This window comes from Orbicella faveolata, unplaced genomic scaffold (assembly GCF_042242905.1).
Source record: "Orbicella faveolata isolate gen_17 unplaced genomic scaffold, um_ofav_v1 contig_46, whole genome shotgun sequence".
In the NCBI taxonomy this organism is placed as follows: Eukaryota; Metazoa; Cnidaria; class Anthozoa; order Scleractinia; family Merulinidae; genus Orbicella; species Orbicella faveolata.
Window position 1 is genome coordinate 33,962,297 of NW_028301576.1, and position 24,026 is coordinate 33,986,322.

At 40.3% G+C, this 24,026-nt stretch overlaps 3 protein-coding genes and 3 pseudogenes across 3 annotated transcripts; all 6 read left to right on the forward strand.

The window, feature by feature from the left end:
• Positions 1 to 671: 671 nt before the first annotated feature.
• LOC149099937 (uncharacterized) lies at positions 672 to 2,671 on the forward strand (annotated as a pseudogene).
• A 296-nt stretch (positions 2,672 to 2,967) lies between these two features.
• On the forward strand, positions 2,968 to 3,727 carry LOC149099938 (uncharacterized; the record flags this gene model as incomplete). The annotated part of the gene is made up of 2 exons (XM_089278574.1): positions 2,968 to 3,258; positions 3,414 to 3,727. Coding segments are annotated over 2 exons (507 nt in total), but the record flags the coding sequence as incomplete, so codon positions are not given.
• A 358-nt stretch (positions 3,728 to 4,085) lies between these two features.
• On the forward strand, positions 4,086 to 5,042 carry LOC110042960 (uncharacterized; annotated as a pseudogene).
• A 1,585-nt stretch (positions 5,043 to 6,627) lies between these two features.
• On the forward strand, positions 6,628 to 9,047 carry LOC149099939 (uncharacterized; annotated as a pseudogene).
• A 1,450-nt stretch (positions 9,048 to 10,497) lies between these two features.
• Positions 10,498 to 13,173, forward strand: LOC149099940 (uncharacterized). Its single transcript, XM_089276941.1, has 3 exons — positions 10,498 to 11,056; positions 11,111 to 11,945; positions 12,519 to 13,173. Exons 1-3 carry the CDS (start codon positions 10,498 to 10,500, stop codon positions 13,171 to 13,173), a joined length of 2,049 nt encoding a protein of 682 aa, XP_089133067.1.
• A 204-nt stretch (positions 13,174 to 13,377) lies between these two features.
• LOC110042950 (uncharacterized) lies at positions 13,378 to 13,812 on the forward strand. Its single transcript, XM_020748342.2, has one exon. It carries the CDS (start codon positions 13,378 to 13,380, stop codon positions 13,810 to 13,812), a length of 435 nt encoding a protein of 144 aa, XP_020604001.2.
• The last annotated feature ends 10,214 nt before the right edge of the window (positions 13,813 to 24,026 follow it).

A 24,026-nucleotide genomic window follows, 5' to 3' on the forward strand; every position in this document is an offset into this window, starting at 1 on the left:
TATTCTTATTGCGTTACACATCGGGAATTGAACATGCATGTGAGGTAAATTCCGAACAATTTAATAGTTTCAGCCGCAAATAGGATTACATCAGCAGATCAAGTTGTAACATGATGTGATTATGAAATATAGAGCCATGATTTCAAGGATTTCTGGACAGCCACCAAAAATCTTGATCACATAACAGAACTGTCTTCTGTGCTTTTTGGTTGCATTTCTTGTTCTCTCCTACCTTATTCAGAAAGACAAGACATTGTCATTAATCATTATATTCTTTCTTAGTTAACATGGGGACTCCTAGACTGCAAAACAGTCGTTTTTCGGACGTTTTCATAAGGCGCAAAGTGCCATAAGTGCGATCCTTGCGTGTGAAGCACGCGAGCCTCACATGCCTGCAAGGCGTGTGAGGCAACAAAACGACTGTCGGCTTTTCATACAACAAATTTGTTCTAAGCGGGGGGTCGTGTAACATCACAGAGGTGACAGAAATTGCTTGACAGCTCCACCCACATCTTAAATTTGATACTTTGAATGTCTCAGTTTTGTGCGAAATTTGTTGTGTTGTCATGTTCAGTTGTTTTCTCTCTCTGAAGGCGTGAAGTTTCGTACGTTCCATTCAGTGGTGATTTGGAAAGGATGCAAGTGTGTTCTTTTCGGCAAAATGTAGGACATGTCTTTTTCAAAGAGGAATCAGTTCAATGAGTCAAACAACACCGAAAAAACCCGCCTCGCGTAGAGGAAGAAGACCTAAAGAAGCGACAGCGTCGGACAATTGCAAATTGTGCAGTTGTTGTTTTAAAATGCAGTTTGGGAATTTTAAGCCTGGATGGATAACAACCGAAAACATCTTTACTGCACCACAGAGAAAGGGAAAGATGTTGCCAATGCTGGCTGAGGTATTCCGCGCCGATCTGTCCCTTCACCTTGAGGAAAAGAACTCACTTTCTTCAAGAGACTGCTCGCCGTGTGGCATGAAAGTGAAGAATTGTGCCGCCATGCTTTCAAAAATGAAGGAGAAATTAAATAACCCAAATCCAGCTTTAACCATGGCTGCTGATGACGACACCACAAATGGAGAACAGGAGGTTTTGCGATAGAAGTGAATGAGTAAATCCCCGCATTATTCACAGAACAAAAAGTATTGGCGTGTATCAACACAGCAAGCGCTATTGTTTCCCGAACAACAGCCATTAACAGAGGCTAGTGCTCGCCGATCTTTGGCAACTGACTACTAAGAGTTGGAAGACAAGGAAAATTCTCTCCAAGAGCTTCCTGCAGCAAAACATGTCCCTCAACAGAACAAGCCCGCCGAAACTTCAGTTGTTGTTGAAGTTAATTTTGCCAATTCCATGAACAGGTCTGAATACGAAGGCAGCGAGATTGGAAATTTACTCAATTACATCACACGCAAGGAATGGAAGGCAGTACTGAACATCATTTTTAAAATGAAGGAAGTTCAAAACGTTTTGCCTTGGGCTGTTCAAAGCACAATCAACTGTGAGTTTGACTTATAATGTAAGTCCCCAAACTTGTTAAAGAAAACTTCGCCAGAGGATCTGAAAAATCTGTCAAATACCGTGATAGCGAATGAAGTCATGAGCCAATGTCCCATTTGGTTTGTGTGTGCAAGAGGAACTTGTGGCAAAGTGTTGAAACCTTGTGATGTTAAAATTTCAAACGCCATTGCTCTGTCTACTGCAATTGTGGCACGGTGCAGAAATAATACTGTCTGCAGTTGTGCACCGAATTTCTGCTATTTTAATTCACAGCGGTGCCAAAAGTTCTGATTTCACAAGATTGAACTGACTTGGTATTTGCATGTCACACGATCAAACAATCAAAAAGCAAGTGGAAATGGGAGAATCCTACGACGCTAAGATCTTGTGTTGGAAACAGGAAGTAGAAAGTCGTGAGTTATCCAAAAAATTGCTTTCTGAAGTCATAGCAACGCAACAAATGATTACCATATGGAGCCAACCGCTGCAAATCACCCAAATCGGGCCCACAAACGTAGTGTGTAAAAGTCATAAGACAGCAAGTTAAATAGGCGCAAATATATAATTTTTTTACCTCAGCTCCATTGTAGACAAATGACCTAGCTCAGTGATGATGTAAAACTTTTTTTAATGTGGAAAAGAACTTATGCCAGTTAACAAAATTGACTATTTTCATGAAAAAGCAGTCCAGCCAAACAATAATTAAAAGATGTAGGCTTCAAAGAATCCAGTTATATGAAACGAATATAAACATTGTTGTACTCATTTTTAAGTAACACTCGATAATTTTTTGTAATTTAAGAATTGTGGCTGACAACTTTGATATGAGCATCAAAGCACGTTTACAAACAAAGGGACATGGAAACCAGTCAATTCACTGGACCCATCAGTTTGCTGTTGAAGACTGGGTGAAAACACTGCATACACTTGGGGAAGTACAACCACAGTGCAACCCAAAAGACCTGCCATTATCTCAGCTCTTGCCAAACAAGGACATCCAGGGATCATTCAGACAGGAATGGTCAGTATTAATTGGCCGTGTACTTGTGAAGTACTATCCACCATTTAGCATCTTCAGAGATGTTATTATCGACCATCTGCCACATCCGTTTTTGGAAGACACATCAAAGAAATCAAACATTGCGAGTATTTATAAGTACTCTAAAGGAATATAGAGAGCAATTATGTAATAAATGTCAATATAAAAAGAATCAACAAAGAACATTATTTGTAAAACACAACAATATTCTTTTTTGTGAACTTATTTTTATTGACTTATACTACAGAAGTAGTCCACACATTGTCATTTTATGATGTTGGTAACTACTCATGACTTAAGCTAGTTATTCCCTGGTAGAATATTATTAGGGTCCTATGTATTTCCTTTGCTATGAGTATATTTTTGATGCTTTTTTTCAGAATTCTCATATCAGAGAAAATTGTCCCAAGAAAAACAATGCCCTGACACTCAATTACTTTAAACTTACAGAATTGTCTTGGTCTTGAGTTCTTTAATCCCAACATTGCTGGAGAAATGGCACAGCTAATGATGAAGAACCAGCACCATTATGTGCCACTTACCAATGGAGGATCAAATCAGGCTGAAATTCTGGAGCCCATATTCTTTGATGGTGATGCCTTAACAGAAGAACGTGCCAGAAATGCCCAGTGGATGTTTAAAGATGGTGATTCCAGAATTGACCGTCTTGAAGGCCTTGATGCAGTATACACAGATTGGCAAACCAAGGTTAAACTATATGAAGTAATTTTACAGATTTGTACAGCTATATTAGCTAAATGATTGATGTGCATTAGTAAACTGGATTCAAACTGAGTGTGCTAGCTGAACCACACTATGATCCTTCCCTGATGAGTACTGTTTTGTGTTGAATGACTTGTTTTCTTTTTTAACTTGAGTACAAGACTTTCTTCAGGTCAAGTTCTCCCCAAGAAGTTGGAACCACATGTGCTTCCATGAACCGTACTGGGAAAACAAATGCAAAGAAAGGCCCACATGATGAGTACAATGCACTTCGTGACTTCCATGACAGGGAAATCGAAGCACACATTTTGGCATCATTCCTGACCCATATTAGTGCCACAAGCCTAAAAGATCAGGTTGAAGTACTGTAAGTGCGGGGCAGATCCATAAAGTAATACTTCATGGAAAAGGCACTAAAACAAAAGTTGACAAGAGTTTATTGTTGTCCCCTGACTCAACCCTTTCCCCCTCCCCAAGGAAAGATTAATAATTTATTTTAAATCCAAGAAACAGGGGCTGCATGAACCCTTCCGTACCCCTAGAGTTGCCCATGGAGTAGTATGATTGTCTACTGATGTTGATATTCCTAGTGGGAAGTGCAATACCATAGTGTGGGGCTTCCACCACTCCAGTGACTTATGTATTTACCATCTGTGATTCATGCTTCTCTAGGGCAGGTGATATTTTTAGTGGAAAATGCAATATCATAATGCCTTTATATAAATGTATTTTCAGAATTGCCCAGTAGTTTCCGTGATCAGTTTCCAGTGGAATCCTAAACTGCAACTGCCAGAAGACAGTGGCTCAATGCCATCATTGATGAGTACATGACCCAGTTTGTGTTTGATGGAACTGTCAATAGAGACCTTGTTGTAGTTGCTGATGAAGTTGATCGTCTCCACAGCAATGAGAGTAATGGTTACAGATGCAGAGCACCTGGTTGTGAAATGACCTACAAGTCCCATGCATGGAGAGTCCGGTAGGTGGCTAATGGCACAAGGTGCATTTCTAGCTTAATTCAAGGTAATAGATGTTAATAACTTAGTATTTAGAGCTGAGCATTTCAGTTAATTCTAAGAAATTTCCCTTATAGTCATGACTATCTGAACATGAAGGCCTTTGCATGCCAGACACACCACTCCATGAAGAAAAGGATAGTGAAGGGTACTTCAGATGTAGGGCAAGATGTGGCTTAGTGTTCAAGACAAAAGCCTCAATGAACAGGTACAGTAATTCCCCTATCTCATTGGTCGGTAATTATATTTTTCATTTTACCATTTTCTGATTTAAGTGTAACACTCTCCCCCTCACCCCCAACAACAGCTGACAGCCCTGAAGACAAATCAGAAGATCATCTTTACAACTGCCACAGAGGGAAACTAATCTTTGGGCTGTTTATCTTAGATTTAAATGATGCCATAAGAGAGGGAGATGGGTAGAGGCTCATGAACCTCTACAAGATAGGCCTGCTTTTCTTCAATTTTCATGGCTGCACCAAGTACTTTTACACAACACTGCTTCTTCTTGTCCAGTTGCATGCCATTCTTCCTGAAGGGAAAGCTTTTCGATTAATCTGGAATCACTTTTTCAACAAGCATGGCTGGAAAGGAAGAAACATACCACTTGATCTTCGCCTCAAGCACCTTAATAATTTCCTAAAGGCTTGCCTTAAAGTGCTTGGTGCTAACATGAATGAAAAGAATGCACAAAGGGTTGCACTTAGCCTCGAAACCCTGGAGCATATTCTAGACTCAGTTGACAATGATTGCAATTGGGAAGTTTAGTCCAGAGCACGCTGTGTAAAGAGTCCAGAAGAGACTGTCAGATTTATGAAAACCTTAAACTCATCAAAGCATTCCAACAGACTCCTGGGAGAAAAGGACACCCCTCCTTCACCAATTTTGCTCCAAGTATCCCAGGAAAACTAGATTATAGCAAATTGTATCTGAGCATGGCAGAAAAAATTAATTTCTGGAGCAATATCTATGATTGCTAAATTTATTTATGTTCAAATATAACTCTGTCCACAGAATAAATAAATAAATATATATAGAACAATAACTGGCAATTATTTAACTGATCAGAGCACACTGTAAAATCCCATGTTAAAAGGAAATTTCCCCTGATTATAAGCCCCCCCCTGCCCCCAGAAATAACCCCTTCTATGTGCTAACAAAGATATTATTCCGGATATAATCCCTCCAGGATAAAAGCCCATCTAATGTATAAGCATGGTCCTTTTGCATTTCTTTACAACATCACAACTGACAAGCAAAAGTTATGAGGTGATAGCTCTAAATGTAATGGTATGTTGGGTTTAATTCGTTTCGGTTTTATTCTGCTCATATGCCTCCCAAAAGCCCTTATGAAGTTATATAAGGCCATAGCCTTAACATAGGATTTTACAGTATAGTACAAAGAAATGCAAACACAAACTAATTTCAGTGCCACAATGGTCTTGCATACCATTTACAAGCTTTTGATTCATATCGTACATGTAGGCAACATTCCTAAAGGTTTTCTAGTTCTTCAACATTTACCCAGTAATCATCTTCAAAACACACAGAGCTGGAATCCTCGAAGTAGTTCTCAATGTCACACAATCTTGTAACCAGTACAAGGTTTGATGTTGAATCGATAGAGGCAGTTATTTGCATCAGTTCTTCAATACCAGGAATGTCGTCGAAGATTTCATGCAAAATTTCCAGAACTACAAAAGCATGCTCTTCAGAAAACAGTGGGAATGAAGCCATGAGGTAGTCCAGTGTAGCAGTGTGCACAGTCACTCACAATTGCTTCAATAAGTTCACTTGAAAATCCATGGGTGCTAACAGGATCAAAAGCTGACAATCCTGTTGAGTCAAACCGCTCCTTAAGACCAATAAGAGCAGATCTAAGAGCCTCTGTCTTCAGGGTATACGTTCCTTTCAAACAGAGAAGTGCAAGTGGTAGAGTTGTTGCTGTCCTCGCGATCAAATGGCTGGGGAATCCTGTTGCATCCATCACCCCTGCATTTACAATCCTGCTCACACATGGAACAACACTCATGCATGGGTGTAACTGATTCAACATCTGGATCGAATGGCATGAAAATTCCTTTCCTGAGGCAACCATCTGTTTTAACAGTCTTTAACAGGTTTTTCACGTGCTGCCAACTGTTGACCATAATAAATGGTGATGTCATCAGCCTTTTCACCATTCCTTCCTGGCATGTAATTGTACTGTAGCTACTACTTGAACACCACTGTTATTCATATAAAAACATATCAATTATAATTTATTATAATCTTTGCACACCAACAGATGACATCCCTTTCTTTGATACACAGTGTACTTCATTGTTAGTTGTTTACGGAGTGTTAGTGAATTAGGCTTTGGTAGATTGTGCTAGCATAATTTTTAGCATAATTTAGAAAAACGAGCATAATTTAAAGCTTTTATTTCAGTTTAGCACTGCTAGCATAATCCGAGCTTTTATGCCTTGAAAACAAAAAAAAACCCATCATAGTTCTAGAATAATTCAGTTTGTACTTTACTTCTGTATTGTTATTGGAAAATATCGAGGTCTGGAAGACTCTAGCTAGGTCATCCTGTACATATCTGAGAGGCTGAGACTCTCCTCAGGCCACCACGCTTATGGCTCAGCGGCTCGGCGCCTCAGGCCTCAGATCAAAGATGGCGTCGTCCTCGAGTACATCCACTGATTCCACTCCCAGCACTTCCAGCACTCCCAGTGCCGTACCGAGAGCTTCAATCTCTAGAGAACGTGTTCCTAAAAGTAATACTGGAAAGTACAAGGAAAGAGGGAACTCAGATCCAAAGAACATGAGTCTTCGTGATTGAATCGAAGAATTTCCAGAGGAAAATTTGTGTCTTCGAGGTGGAAAACTGTTTTGCAATGGGTGTAAGGAGATATTGAGCTCTAAAAAGAGCATTCTCAAAAACCACTTTGCTTCCAAAAAACATGCCGCAGGCAAAGAGAAGTTAAAAGTGACAAAAAAGCGAGATCAAACGATCGAAGAAGCACTTCGTAAAGAAAAACACAACAAGGATAGCACCTTGCCAGTCGAGGAGAGAGCATACTGTTTACAGGTGGTAGAGGAGTTTCTTAAGGCTGGAATACCCATACGTAAGATGGACAAACTTCGAACGCTTCTTGAAAGGCAAGGCTATCGGCTGAGTCACAGTTCGAACAGATGGATTACGTAACGATAATATACAAGCAGGAGATTGAGAGAATTAAAGCAGAAATTCGCCAAGGAGTATCAACAAGGGACATATCTGTCATTTATGATGGCAGCACGAGATAGGGTGAAGCGATCATGATCCTGGTCCGTTTTGTCGATGATGATTGGAATATCGTTCAACGACTGATCAGAATCGATATTTGTGCCAAGGCAGTGAATGGTGACCAGCTTGCTCAAGTGCCCAACGAGTGTTTAAGTATCGAGTATGGTGTGAGAGGAGAATCTCTGATAGCTGCAATGAGAGATGGGGCCAGCGTAAACCAAGCTGCGTTAAATCGCATCCAGTTTATATTCCCTAAGACATTCAATGTTGTTTGCTTCTCTCACACTCTGGACAATGTCGGTAATCATTTTGTTATCCCCAATCTGACAGAGTTTGGCAATCTGTGGATCCGCTTATTTTCGCAAAGCCACAAAGCGGGACTAATGTGGAAGGAACTGACTGGACGTAAGCCGAAAAGTTACTCCGAAACTCGCTGGCGGTCCTGATGGGAAGTGTACAAACAGCTTATGGAACAATTTGGTGATGTACAACGACTTATAGATGACATGGTTAGAGAGAAGGTTGCTCCTCAGACCTCGCGTCAGTTGGCTGATTTCTTCGCAGATCTGAATAAGGTGATCCGTCTCAAGCTTGAACTAGCAGCACTCATTGATGTTGGCGAAGTATTTGTTAAGGCCACTTACATTTTAGAGGGCGATGGCCCTCTTGTTTTGTCATGCTTTGAGACATTACAAGGAGTTTGCAATGCATGTGAGAATGTACATTTACCCAATGTCCATGCCGTAGCTGTAGCTATAGTCGACGCTGATCCCGCACAGAATGTTGCAGCATTGGAACAGGAGGCCAAAAGGAGTGTCCAGCCTGCAATTGAGTGGTTTTTGCGTAAATTTAATGTGGAATTGCACGACACGTTGAGCACATTCAAGGCTGCACGAATAATGTGTTCGGTAACTGTGCAGTGGCTGTGGCCGACACCAGCAAATGTGGAGGCTCTACGGCAGTTTCCGTTCTTGGACAGTAACGATGTAATTAATGACCTCGTTACGGAAATGCCCAACTATCTTGCCGCCGCACAAGACGTCATAATGGCATGCGAAGAAGATAAAGTGAAGTGGTGGAGGCAACAATCTGATAACCTACCCCATTGGTCTTCTGCAGTTATGAAGGTTCTGCTGGTGCAGCCCATGTCTGCAGCCGCTGAACGAGTATTCTCTATTCTTAACTCATCATTCAATGATTCACAAGAGCATGCTCTCGTGGACTATTTACAGGCTTGTGTAATGCTTCAGTACAATAACCGATAACAGAGAGATTAACAACATGCATAGTTGTCTTTATACTAAACTGAGGGCTTTGCCTGGATGGCATCTAAAACAAGTATATACAAGTAACTTTCTGACCCGGATTCAGAACCCAGAAATGGTTGATTTGGATATCATTTGGCTTTTCGAGGTGCGCACATGCGTATTTGCCATGCTGAAGACTGTAAGACTGGAAGGTGGACTGTCTGAATGTTCATTAAAGTCAAAATTGATAGAGTTAAGCTACTGGCGATCTTTATTTTCCTTAAAATCCAAGTAGCATAACTTTGGTGACAGAGAGCATAATTTTCAGAAAGTAGCATAATTTTGGCATAATTTCTAAAAAATATGAGCACTGCTAAAAGCATAATAAGCTTTTTTTTCGAGCACAATCTACCAAAGCCTATAGTGAATCAAATGCTAGGGGTTGGTACCCCAACTGTAGGCACCAGAATTTGTGAGATTTGTTCGTGCTTTTAGCTTCACGTTTGGTGTTAAGTTTCGCGTAATTAGTTTCTTTTGTTTTGTGGCCTTTTGTATATGTTATGTTCATTTGCATACTCTATAAGCTCAGTTCACGAGTAATTTATTTTAGTAGCATCATTGGGTTCTGTGAGCGTCTTTGGATTTGTTACACCTTTTCGGTTCGTCTTTGGTTCGTCACATTTGTCTTGTAAGTTTCTTTGTTTATTTCGCTTTGCCGCTTTTCTGCATTCTTCATGTTCGGTCGCTGTTAGTCATTTTATGTTCATTCTTGTGTTTATAATTTTGCTATTTTCAGTCAGTGTTTCGATCTACAATTGGATGGAATAAATTTCTATGTGAAGGGAAGATCCGAAATGAGTTAAAAGCGTGTGTGACATTATTCGTAAAAGACGAATTGGGTTTGTGTGTATGGTCTATCATGTCTTCCGACGTTGCGGATGTTAATTTGTCCGATTCTTCAGGGAAGAGCGGTCAACCTGTTCAACGCACAAGTACACGTGTTCGTAAACCTAACTCTTCTTTGGATCACAAAGGAGTGTCACTTAAACAAATTCGAGAACTAAGAAAGAAGAGAGGAGGAGTGTTATCCAATTTGCATAATGTTTCAATCGGGTCAAATTACGACTAGAAATTAATTCCACAACACTTGCAGATAGCAAACTACAAGTAACAACATAAGAACTCAGATTTTAGTAGTTTTTCAGACAAATGTAATTCAGACTAAATGGGGCTTCACGATCAGTCACAACACCAGTGCAAAATGCGTACATTAACACGAAGCTTGAATGGTAGCGCTGACGTGGCGTGTTTACAATTCAACGTGACATTTGAGACGATGCACTGCGCGCGATAGAATTATTTCTCAGAAATTGAATAAAAACGAAACTGTGATAACAAAGCTTTTTTCCATAGTATTGTGTGGCAGTATAACAAGATAACTTGTTTCATATTCGGTCACAAATTTCCAGTGAAAATATTTTTCGTTTAGCAGAAAAGCCCGGTCAGACTGTCCAACCAGACTAAGCTTTTACCTGTCAAAACCTCAAATTTACCGGACAATTGTCCGATGCCCGACTGTTATTTGCAGGCTTGGAACTCAGCTAACCCTTCCCAGAAGTGCCCCTTTTGCAATGCAGATCATACTCTCGCTGAATGTTCCAGTTTCACCAAAGTGCCCGATGCTGATTAGCGTGACTTTGTGATGAAGCAGCCGCTTTGCTTCTCTTGCTTTAATGGCGGCCACCAGTTCAAAGGTTGCTACAAGAAACCCTGTAATCACTGTGATAGGAAACATGCCACTGTGTTGCATCCAAGTACCGCGGAAGTTGTTGTTGGAGTCAGAACACAACAAGACTCTGTTGGAACTGAGTGTGGAGAAGGCAGACCTCAATCTTTGAACAGCCAGTCGAACACTCTCCAGAACACGAACCAGAGTGCTGGTGATCACTTCTGTGGCTTAACCATGATGGAAGGTTTTCCCATTACTGCCTTGCCTATAGTGGCTGTAAAGGTTAAAGTTAAAGGAAGTTCTCTGTGCATCAAAACTTACATGTTACTGGACAATGGTTCCAATTCTACCTTTTGTTCAGCTAGCCTGATGGAGCATCTGAAGGTCATCAGCAAGAAGAGACTAAAGCTAACCACCATGGATAGCAGTAAAGATGTAGACACTGCTCTTGTTAACCTGGTGGTATCTGATCTAGACGAAAATGTTGCCATCCTCCTGCCTGATGTACTTTCCAGACCAGCTATGCCCATAGGTAGGGACGAAATCCCAAAGCAAGAGGATGTTGAGTGATGGTCGCACCTTCAAGGCCATGTGTACTTAACCGATCTGAATTCCAGAGTGGATTTATTGATTGGAGCCAATGCTCCTGAAGCCTTGCAGCTGAGAGAAATAATCCCTGCTGCTGATGGAGGCCCATATGCAACCAGAGTTGACCTCAGCTGGGTCATTAATGGTCCAACTGGGAGAAAGCAGAAGTATGTACCTTGCTCTAGTTTCTTCATCACATCTAAGAAGACTCATCTCATGTGTGCAGCTAGTACTGATCTCGTGGATGCACCTTACTCCGATGGTCTAAGTATGTCAAGGGATGACCTCAGGTTTATGAACATTGTAGAGGACTCGGTTGTGCAGTGTGCAGATGGTCATTACCAGGTTTCACTGCTGTTGAGGAACCGCAACGTTAAAATGCCAGTAAATAGGAGTCAAGCTGAACGAAGTACCTCTTACCTCAACTGCAAGCTTTCCAGTCATACCAAACTTCGTGAGGACTATGTTGCTTTCCTTGAGGAGGTTATCAGTGCAGGTTATGCAGAGAAGGTACCCCAGAAAGTTCTGGATAGATCGGATGGTAAGGTGTGGTTTGTTTCACACCATAATGTCTACCATCATAAGCCGAATAAAATATGCGTGGTTTTCAACTGTTCCACCCAGTTTCATGGGACGTCTCTAAACGAGCTGTTCCAAGGACCAGACCTGACCAACAGTCTAGTTGGTGTGCTGATTCATTTTTGCCAGGATCCAGTTGCAGAAATGGCTGACATTCAATCAATGTTTCACCAGGTGTGCATTCCACAAGAAGATAGAGATCTCTTGCAATTCCTTTGGTGGCCCAAAGGAGACTTCACCAAGAAGCTGGAAGAGTACCGAATGACTGTTCATCTTTTTGCCAGTTTCATTGCCGAGTTATTCCAATTTTGCTATGCAACAGAATGCAGAAGACCACAAGCACGAATTCTCACCCAATGTTGCTAATACGATCCCAAGGAATTTCTATGTTGATGATTGCCTTAAGTCCTTATCCTCGAGTTCTGCAGCAGTCAAGCATGTGGCTGATCTACATAAACTTATGCTGATTGGCCGATTCAATTTGACCAAATGGGCAAGCAATGATCAACAAGTCATAGGAGTCCATTCCACAGGAAGAAAGAGTCAAGGACGTGAAGGAGCTTAATCTTGAATACGATACGCTTCCCACAGAGAGAGCTTTGGGCATGTCACGGTTTGTCGAGACGGAGGCATTCAGTTTCAAAGTGAACATCAAGGAGAAACCTTGTACCAGACGTGGGATTCTCTCGGTCGTTAGTTCAGTCTACGATCCGCTTGGCATGGCTGTACCTTTCGTTCTCCCAGCAAAGCTTTTCCTTCAGGACTTATGCAGAAAAGACCTTGGTTGGGATGATGAGATTCCGTGTTTAAACTTATCCCGCTGGCAGGCATGGCTTGCTGATCTGCCAAAGCTTTCTCAGCTCTCAGTCAACAGATGTTAAGGGTACCGATCTAGGAGAAGTAGTAACCACTGAAATTCATCACTTCTGCAATGCTTCCCAGTGTACTTATGGAGCTGTCTCATATCTTAGGGAAGTTAATTCAGATGGTCAGGCTCATTGCTCCTTTCTAGTTGGAAAATCCAGCCTCACCCCTTTGAAGCAGATGAGTATTCCAAGATTGGAATCAGCAGCCGCAACTGTGTCAGTTCGTTTAAACAAGTTGTTGAAGGATGAGCTGGAAATTCCAATAGATAAAATCACCTTCTGGACTGACAGCATGACTGTCCTCTGCTACATTGCGAATGAGTCCGAACACTTCCACACTTATGTCGCTAACTGGGTTGCTATCATCAGAGAAGACTCAAGTCCTTCACAATGGCGATACATAGAATCCAAGTCTAATCCAGCTGACGATGCCTCACAAGGAACTTCTGCAGATGCATTCATTCGAAATGACCGTTGGATAAAGGGTCCAGACTTCCTTTTAAAGCCTCCTTCCAAATGGGTTAACCTACCAAAACACAGTACAGAGCTGTCTGGTGATGACCCGGAAGTGAAACGAGAGTCAAAATCCTTTGTTGTCGGCGCACGTCGGAGTTAGATTCAGTCCAATGTCATTTGTATGGTCCAGCAGTTCTCATTCTAGCTCAAGTTGTTGAAGTTCATTGCGCTTTGTCTTCAGTGCCAAAGGAGATTTATTACCAGGAAACGTAAGTCTACACAAGACACCTTTGACAGAAGCTCCCAGACAGCCAGTTTGGAACCTTTGACCTGTTCAGAGATAAATGATGCAGAGAGAGTAATCATGTTTGACCAGAGTCGTGCCTTTGCAGAAGAGAGAAGAGCCATCGAGAAAGGGGATTGTGTGAAGAAGTCAGGCGTCCTTGCAAAATTGGACCTGATCTTGGTGAACGGTCTTCTTCATGTTGGTGGACATCTAAGTAGAGCACCTCTGCATGATGACTCAAAGCACCATATAATTATTGGCAAAGATTCTCCTCTTGCCCGGCTTCTGATCCAGCACTTTCACCAGAAGAGTGGTCACTCTAGCAGAGAATATGTTCTGTCCATCTTGAGAGAAAGTTTTTGGCTCATCCGTGCCAATCTTACCATGCGAAGTGTACTTGCATCTTGCCTTGGTTGTAGACGGCATCAGGGCACTTTTGGAGAGCAAAAGATGGCCAATTTGCCACACCCTCGAGTGACCTCAGATCAACCCCCTTCACTTGTGTGGAAATAGACTATTTTGGTCCCTTTCTTGTTTGTCAAAAGAGAAGCATGGTTAAATGCTATGGAGCTATCTTTACTTGTTTGGCTGTCAGAGCTGTTCACCTGGAGATTTCATATACACTGGACACAGATTCCTTCATCCTGGCACTTAGACGCTTCATTGCCCAAAGAGGTCAAGTGAAAGAGATACGTTCGGACAATGGAACAAATTTCACAGGGGCTGAAAAGGAGCTACGAGTCATCATTGAAGGCTGGAACCCAAGCCAAGATCCATGAAGAGCTCTTACAGAAAGGCATCCAATGGTATTTCAATCCACCGGCAGCCTCCCATCATGGCAGCACTTGGGAAAGAATGATAAGATCCACTCAAAAGATCCTGGGAAGCCTAGTTAAAGAGCAAACGTTCAACGATGAGAGCCTTCAAACTCTAATGTGTGAAGCTGAGAGCATCATCAATGGCAGACCTTTAACTGCAATCTCTGATGACCCGAAAGATTTGGAGCCCTTAACACAGAATCATCTATTGTTATTACGTCAGGAAGCTTCTCTTCCACCAGGTGTTTTCAAAAGAAATCAGTTGTATTCAAGGTGAAGGTGGCTGCAAGTTCAATATTTGGTTAACATCTTCTGGTATAGATGGAAAAGAGAGTACCTTCCATTGTTGCAGGAGTGCCAAAAGTGGTTACACCTAAGGAGAAATCTCTCAGTAGGAGACACCGTTATTATTGTGGATGAGCAGTCGCCTAGGAATTTATGGCCGATTGGTTGAGTCGGTGAGGTTTACCCTGATAGCAACGGTTTTGTTTGATGTGTCAAGGTCATAACAAAGAAGTCGATGCTGGAACATCCAATCAGCAAACTTTGTTTATTGGAGCAAGTTTAGAGCAACTTTAGAGAATGTCTTAGAAACACCCTATCAGGAAGCCGTGCCTACAAGAGTCAATTGAACAGCTTGGAGTGACTGAGTTATTGTTTGCACGACTGCCAAAGATCATGTGACTTGCCTTCAAGGGAAACACTCAAAAAGACGTTTTATAGCAGTATTCTTTGTTGTTATTTTAAGGTGTCTAGAATTTAAGTGACTACCGCTTTACGTTTTAATTACTTAAGTAATTCTGGGCCTGTTTATTTCGTTGGTAAATGCAAGGTTTACACCTTCGTATTTAAGGGGCCGGAATATAGGCGCCAGAATTTGTGAGATTTGTTTGTGCTTTTAGCTTCACGTTTGGTGCCGAGTTTCGCGTACTTAGTTGCCTTTGTTTTGTGACCTTTTGTATATGTTATGTTCATTTGCATACTCTATAAGTTCGGTTCGCATGTAATTTATTTTAGTAGCATCATTGGGTTACGTGAACGTCTTTGGATTTGTTACAACTTTTCAGTTTGTCTTTAGTTGGTCACATTCGTCTTGTAAGTTTCTTCATTTATTTCGCTTTGCCGCTTTTCTGCATTCTTCATGTTTGGTCGTTAGTTATTTTATGTTCATTCTTGTGTTTGTAATTTTGCTATTTTCAGTTACCGTGTTTCGATCTACAACTGGATGGAATAAATTTCTATGTGAGGGGAAGATCCGAAACGGGTTAAAAGTGTGTGCGACATTACCAACTTTCAGTGGCAGGCTCTGCCCTGAGATGCAAAGAAAACTTAATAACTGTTATGAACTTGCCGACTTGCTTTTGAGAGCAAATGTAATTTGCTTTAAACAAGAAACTGGAACATTGCAAGTTACAAAATTGTGCACAGTCCCAATCAAAGGGCCATCCAGGCTGTTTGGTTGTACATAACTGTACAACTGCATGAGTTCAGCTCCCAAAGAAAATCAGAGTTCGTCGGGATAAATACTGATGTTATTGCGTACTAAATCTCAATGTGCAGTTCCAGAAGATATTCACACCCAATGCCCATTCATGGCCAGTCTTTAGAAATTCCAAATTAAAGTATCAGGAAGAGAGAGCTCTAATAGAGAAAAAACCTCCATGTGGGGTATGAATCTTTTCTTGAAGAAGACAATGTCTGAGAAATCATTAATTACAAAATAATGTTTAAGAAATATCTTACCTGGCAATTCCAACTTTCAGAAAATTTTGTAATCTAGACTGTCTGGCCAGTTCATATATTTGACAAGTTGACACTGGGCATGTCTGTAAACTTGTTCACTTCAACATCACATTACTATGAAGCAGCATTGGTCAACTAAAAACACCATAATTTGGTTAATCAATATACACTGTACATTATTACGTTGAAATATTGGTGTAGATTGTTACACACCAACAAATACAGAAACTATTGGCAGCTAAATCATAACAAGTGAAAAAACATGCATGAAACATTTACGTGTACATGTAACAGCCCTCCACCTCAGAACCATCACAGATATAATATGATATTTTTAAACTCTCTGAAATTTCAGATTATTCAAGATTAACATGCACGTACATCATTAAGGGCAACCCTAAAACACTGAATCCGGAAACCGGAATCGGAAACTAGAATCTGGAATCCAGATATTATGAATGATGATAGAAATAATTCACTTCAGCAAAGTCTAATAAATAAATATGGAAAAAACTATTTTGCTGTTATTTCTTTTCTTGGCTTTACTTCAGCCACAAACTGTAATTGCTAAAAAATTTTTGACTAGTTCTGAACAACCCTTAGCTACATCTGACCCTATTGTTCAAAAGCTGGATAAAGCTATCCATTGGGTAAATCACTATCCAGTCAGGGTTAGTGATTTTTCGGGTGGATAGTTACTCATAGCCTCTGAGCAGGCTCTAGTATCTGTCTCTAGTGCATAAGCAGGCTAAATAAGTGTCTAGTGTTCTTCTGCATTGGCATGTGAGCAAATGCCTTCATGCGGTTTTGCCGCTGATACCCCAGCCCAAGCATGAGAGCCTGCTCATAGGCTAAGTTACCATCTTTTGTTGAACCTGGCCCTGGTGAGAGCGTGGTTGTTGTCTAGATCAAATTGCTCTAAGAAGACTGGTGAGTAACACAATAAAAACAAGCTATTGTGGTGAGTTTCTGGCAGTCTTTTAGCATCTTTTAACAACATGTGGTCCGATCTGTTAACAAACGAGAAGCAGACGGAAGTAAGTGTGCGACATTTCTATAAATTGTTTTAATATGATGGCCGCCGAGAATATGAAATGCTGATTTGTCACAGTATCAGTGTGGAAATAGTGTTGATCTGGAATTAGTTTTGTATCTGTTGGAAAAATCAAATTTTGTGTTAAGATGAGCCAGGTTAGCCTTTGGACTTCGAAAGTGGGGGGCATGACCATCAATGTACAGGGGGCTGCCACTGACAGACATCCTGTTCTCTATGACATGTTCTATCTTGTTCGGTATCTACTAGACGTAAAGGGTAAATTTATACCTCCGGTAAACTGCAGATCACTCATTAAACAAAATGGCAACAAGATCTTTTAAATCTTATAACCACGCTTTTAAAATTTAACTGTTTTGTCAATACTACAGTCACAACGCAGAGCTCATTCCAAAGCAGTCCTTGATGATTTACTGATTACTGTAAACACATCACTTGATCAACACAAACTGTGTTATAACTTATTGTACCATCACTCTTGGCCTTTGTGCAATCTATGATGACGTAATGGTCTTAATCTGGAAGTTCGCTCAGGATGTGCCCATGAATAATACAAAAGGAAACGAGTGTCATGCTACTAATAACGCTTTTCATAAACAGCTTTCTCCCTGAAATGTCAATATTTAATTTGTTTGTGCTTTGAAGTAGTCATGCAAGTCAGACAATCAGAGGGTTTGCACTATCCATGGCTAATTTTAGAACGGTTGAGTTTTTTCTCCTAGCACTGACATAAACGTTGCAATTCTGGCAAGCTCTTGTTTACCTCAGCAAATACTTAATTTTTCTTCAAATCTCTTAACTCGCTGCAATGAAACAGCCAAAGAATTCGCTTCATTTGCCGAAACGCACAAAAAATACTCACAAAATTGCACGTAAATTAATGACCCTCGCTTCTGGTGAAATAAACTTGCAAAGTAAACACGATCTTATCTGTCACGTAGCAAAAATGAAAGCGGCAATGTCAGCGCATTCCATGGTTGACGGAACACCCTTTACAGCGTTTTTAGCGTATTTATTATTTCCCTTTGAATCCATTGTATTTTCCACACTCGCACCTGTGCATGAAATGACGTAACATATCTAAAGAATTGTATCATTGTCCATTATAAGCTACATGTTTCCCATGCTCTTGCCATGAGTTGAATATCGATAAACTTGAATTGTTGAAAATAAAAACCTAGAATAGTGGAGCATAACTTGAGAGTGAAATTCAGCTTGCTTATAAGCTTGCATAATGCGTACGCAAACACAGCTAAACACAACTTCGTAAGAGCATATTACCACTCGGTAACTGTTACAGTGCCTTCTAATCGATTCCTCAAAGTTTTCTCCATTTCTTTGTCAGCTTTCCTCTCCCTTTCGTACTCTGCCATCCATTCTGCATCAGCGAGTGATTTTTCAGCAAATGCTGCTGCATCTTCCTCACCATCTAGTTGACAAATCTGTGGACAAGACGTCGCTTTCTCACTCGATCTCATACTCTGGATATGAACTCAATTCAGAATCAACTGAGGCCCTGTCCACATGTATCCGCATATTTTTGAAAACGGAGAGTTTTTTCTCTGTTTTCAAAAAATACGCGTCCACACGTAGCATTTTCAAATCATATTCACCTGTCCACATGAATACGCTAAAGCCAGGTAAATACGCTAGCTCTCTCTATAGAGCATGCGCTGTAACCAATAGAGCATGCACTGTGGAAGAGACTGGAGCCCGCGAAATTTATTTCTTGGCGCCATCTTTGTTTGTTTCTCGTCGCGTCGCATGGGTTGTAACCTGTTTTATCTGCTTTAAACTCTTTCACAATGTCGTCAAAGTCTGGTCAAAAAGCCACCACCAAATCAAAATCAAAAGGCAAGGGGAAAGTAGAGTCATTCGTGTGGACAGATGACGAGGTGGAGCTGTTATTGAAGGTAACACTTGAATACAAAGTCAACCAGACAGCCAAAAATATCGATTGGGAGTCGTGTCAAACGAAACACTCGGACATTTTAGATCTCTTCCTAGAACAATACCCTTCTCCCGAAAACGCTTAGGCGATGGAGTAGGATTACCCTCACAAAGAGGAGGAGATAACCAAGGTGATTCTTACAACAAAACTGAAGGCAATACGGCAAAAATTTCGCTTGGCAGTGGCCAGTGGTAGGAAGAGTGGGCATGGGCGGGTTGTCCTCCTTTACTTTGAATCTTGCAAAGAAATATGGGGTGGTTCTCCTGCCACTACTACCATAGCCTCTGGAATAGAGTCTACAGAGATTCCAGAGGAGATAGAAGCTAACAGTAACAGTCCTGCTAGTTCAGAATTGACTAGTAGCTTTGATAATGAAGCTGAACAGAGTGAGAGCCCTAGCCAGGATCAGGAGAAGACAGAAACAGAAGCAAGTCAAGGTGAAGAAACCCAGGGATCCGGAATAATAAAGGAGAGGAGAGATTTGCTAAACACAAGGCTAAAAGGCTACAAACAAGATAAACTTAAGAGGAAGCTTTCTGTTGATCACCAGCTTTTAAATTTGGCACAGGAAGAAATTGAAATAAAAAAACAGTTACTGGGAAAAATGAACAGCATGGATAAAAAGTATTCAGATCACATGGGTAGGCTAACCACAAGCATGGAAAGGCTAACTGGCTCCATTGCAGAGGGCTTTACAATGCTCAGGCAAATGATGCTTCAGTCAAGTACTATGCCTCCACATGCCCCTCCACATTTTCCAACACCACAGGCCAGTTATCAGAACATGGGGTACCATAACAATATACCAACACATCCCAGAAACTCAGGACCCAGCACGAGCACTGAGCAATTCTCATACACACAATCACTGTTTTCTAATGATGATCACAACTTTTAATTTACAATAAATCCAAAAGATGATTCAGGTTAATCACGTGTAACCCACTACAACACCACCCCAACTGGATTTGTAGATACAGTAGGTTTATTGTTTGAATGTTACTTTACAATATGGAACCAGTAACATGGTTGGGACACAAAGTCAGTCTGAAAATAATACATTGTTACTGTTTGCTATTAATGCAATTAATCATTTTATAATCAAAACTACAAAATTATGATTACATAAAGAATATAATATAAATGATTCAAGTTTAGAATTCTAAATGCAAATAAATTATTTTGAACTGAAGTTCTCATTCAATCAGTCTTTATTTACTTCACATATTCTACAATTTTTAGATTATTTCGAGATTTTGAGTGAAGTAACAGGGTCCCACAGGAAGCTTGCTTGCATAGCAAGGAACGTGGATAAAATGAATAATTTATTATGATTTTTCATTAGTATTATCATGACTGCTGAGATAATTTTAATCAAATAAAAACTACATAAAAATAGTATTTCAAAAACTTCTAAGATTCAGAAGTTATAGTTTAGATAACAAACATATAAACAGGAAACATTTACAATTTATCTAGAGGGTACTATAATGATTTTTGGGGGTGATAATGATATTTCAGTTGCAGGTATTTTGGGACTATGTAAAATGTCCTAACACACAAAACAAGTAAACAGGGTGAGGGAGTTTAAAAAAGTTTCTGTTGTCATAATGGTAAACAAATTTTATTTTATAATGTTAGGCATATGTTAGGTGATTATAATGATAGTAAGATTCAATAATAGTATACTTTAATAATTTTAAACTCACCTCAAACTAATAGGAATACCACGAACTGTGTTTTCTTCTGTGTTCTACATTTTAGCCTGAATTTGCAACTAAAATGCAGGGGATTGAGGATCAATTGGTTTTTGGAATTGGAATTGTTTTAATTTTTAATAATTTAATTTCTAGTCATCGTGTGAGATTAAAATTGTGTGGGTTAGCATACCCCCACTCCTAAAGGAAAAAGGAAGAAAGCTTACAGTATCTTGTTAGCTACCCACACTGCATTCTCCAAAGTCGTGAAACAAATATTAGGCATATCATTTCTTTGGCAAACAGTTGCTTTGAACACCAAAAGATATTAACTTTTTGAGTGGGACTTCAGCATATTAACTTATAACATCAGGGGAAGGGGGCTTTCAAAAAATGCAAGGGAAGAAAAAAACTCTTTGTCCCTCTTCTAGATAGATTATAAATGCTCCTTAGCCAGAGTTATATCACCTTCCATAGCATTATTCTACTTTTCATAATGTTTTGAGAATAATACTAACTTTCAGTCCTTTGATAGGTTAATATTATTCTATATTTTCAATCCACAATGGTTGTTGACAAGCTTGATTAAAATCAGAGGGTCCATGGTAATAGAGCTGATCAAAAAACAGAAACAGAAATGCCAGCATGGGTTCAAATGTTTCCCAAACAAAAACTGTGTGAGTTTTTACAAAAATGCTAAGTTTAGGGACTTGTCAGAAATTAAGTGGGAAGGGGGTTGAGAGTTTCAACTGACAATTGAAAATTGTGATCCTCCCTAGCATTAGAAATTAAATTTCCTGACCTTCCCAATGGGCTTGGTCTATAACACTATTAAATATGATGATTGTTATGAAGACCAAATTTGCATGACCTTCCCTTTTTCTGCCTTCTACTTTTTCATGACCCCCCTCAAAAATGTAAAGAAATTTTCTACCCCTGCTACACTATAATTTCAGACAAGTCCCATTTTTCTTGGTGCAACATTTCCCAAGGAGCAACCTTTAGGGATCAAGATATTTAGTGAGTACCCTCCTTATTTTCTTTCCTTCTTTCTCATTACAGTCTGTTGAGAAGTTATTTGGGGCCACGGCTGGTTGAAAGTGTTTGTCGTAATCTATGGCAGCTGTAAGCTTTTCTTCCCCAATTCTCTCATTCTTTAGCTCACTGAAATTGTGTAACACAAAGCAGGCATAAATGATGTAAGGCAGCTCATCCAAATTTATATCCATAGCTCTTTTTAAAGCACCAAATCTAGCTTTCAGGCGGCCAAAGGAGCACTCAATTACCATCCATGATTGGCAGAGGGTCATGCCAAAGTATTGTTCCTGCACAGTGGATCCACCATTTGAGTACTCTTTTGTAAGGTAAGGCATGAGGGAGTATGCAGGATCCCCTAACAGAAAAACAGGAACAGGATCCTCATCAGGCAGTAACTTGCATTTGCATGGAGGTATTTTCCCATTTTAAAGGAATTTATTTAAGCTAGAATTTGAAAACACTCTAGCATCATGGACACTGCCAGGCCACTTTATCACAACATCCAGAAAACGATATTTATAGTCACATGTTGCTTGTACATCAAGGCTGAAGCGACTCTTGCGATTTATGTAGTCAGTGTAGTTTGCAGAGGGCTTCTTTATTTCAATGTGTTCCGTCTATGGCACCCAGACATCGAGGGAAGCCATAAGTCTTGTGAAAGTTTTGAAGCAAATCACGAACCTCCTCTTCAGTGAATGGAAGCTTGATATACTTTCTTCCGAGATGAACGGTAATCGTTTTGCACACTTTTCGGACAATTTTGGATACAACTTGATGGGAATTCCCGCAAGCATTAGCTGTCTTGCGTATTCAACCTTTGTCACTCAAGTAATAAAGGGTGATTGCCACTTGTTTCATGACATCGACTGTTGTTCTCATAACTGTGTCTTTTCCTTCGATATGAGGTCTCAGCTCTTCTGCCAATGAGTACAGAGAGTCTCTGCTCATTCTAAAGTTCTCCCTCCACTCTTCTGGTACAACACTTTCGTTAACAAAGTTGTCCCACCACGCACTTGTTCGCCCGGGTCTGATCCAGAACCTTCGTGGTCTAGCTGGCCATCCTCTGAGCCGTTTAACAGCCGCCATTTTCGACAGACAGCGAAAGTAGCCTGATTATACCGAGTTGCCTCCTTGTATAGTCAGCTTGCAGATCTATATAGGCGACCTGTAATTGTAAGTATGCTATTAGGCTTGAAACAAGCCCAAGCAAAAATGAAACGAGGAAAGCTTTAGTGGACACCATATTGGTTTTAAAGATGCAAACTTTGCGCAGGAAGGACTGGATCTTAAGTATGACGTCATCATATCTGAAAACCTCCATTTCGCCCATCCACACGAATACGATAAATCTCCGTTTTCAAAAATCTCCACTCTGGAGAGCGTTTTCAAAAACCTCCGTTTTCAGTGATCGAAAACGCCATATACGTGTAGATGGAAGGCTAAAACGGAGAAAACATCTCCGTTTTCGAAAATATCCAGATACGTGTGGACAAGGCCTGAATTGACGTCACTAAACTCTAATCCGCCTTCTGATGCAGACATTTGCCGTTCTGCGAGAGCCTCACTTTGTTAAAACAATTTAGATGTGACAGAGAAATAACAAATGTGACCTTCCTTGGGAAAATGTACACTAACACTTTCATGTTTAACGGCTCAAAGCATTTGTAAATCGTTAGAAAACTGTTAAAACGGCCTGAGAAATAGTTAGCATTACTTGCCCTGCCGTTAGACCATTAGGAAAACCATTAAAAACATTAATTCAGGTCGTTCAATCTGTTAAGGAAAGTCATTTGAATTTTCCTTCTGAACATTCAGAGCGTTAGGAAAAGTGGTTAGAATTTACTTTGAAAACGTTTGCAACGTTAAATCTGTTCTCATTTCCTTCGAAGGCGTTTTGAACAAGTAAGAAAATTAATCAACGCAAAGTAATCACTCTGTATTACTTTAACTGAAACGTTTCTTTAGATGATTCACGCACCTTCAACACATGACTTCTGCTGCGGAGAGATTTATTTCAACATGAAAGCAAGCAAGCAAGCAAGCTGTACAACTTATCTACCACACAAAATTGTTTTCATAAGCTCAATGAAACCCAAACAGCTACCTGGTTATTAATTTTACTTGAACTTGCCTGTGAACCAAATAAACTGATGCCATGCAGCCTGTCCTTGTCCGCGTAGATCTGTTGAACATGGCGAAAGATCTCGGACATAAACAAGTTACCATTGTTAACTGGGAAAATTCTTGACTTTTGAATCCTCAATCAACACAGCAGTAAGATTTACATTAATTCCTTGCATTTTTTTTTCTTTTGGCATCCACAAGTACCATGAAAGTATAAAATTTTCAACTTCGAGCAAACGCATGTAAAACCACTCATCCCCAGGGCTCTCCGCGTGATGTGTCGTTATAGCAACCATTGCTTG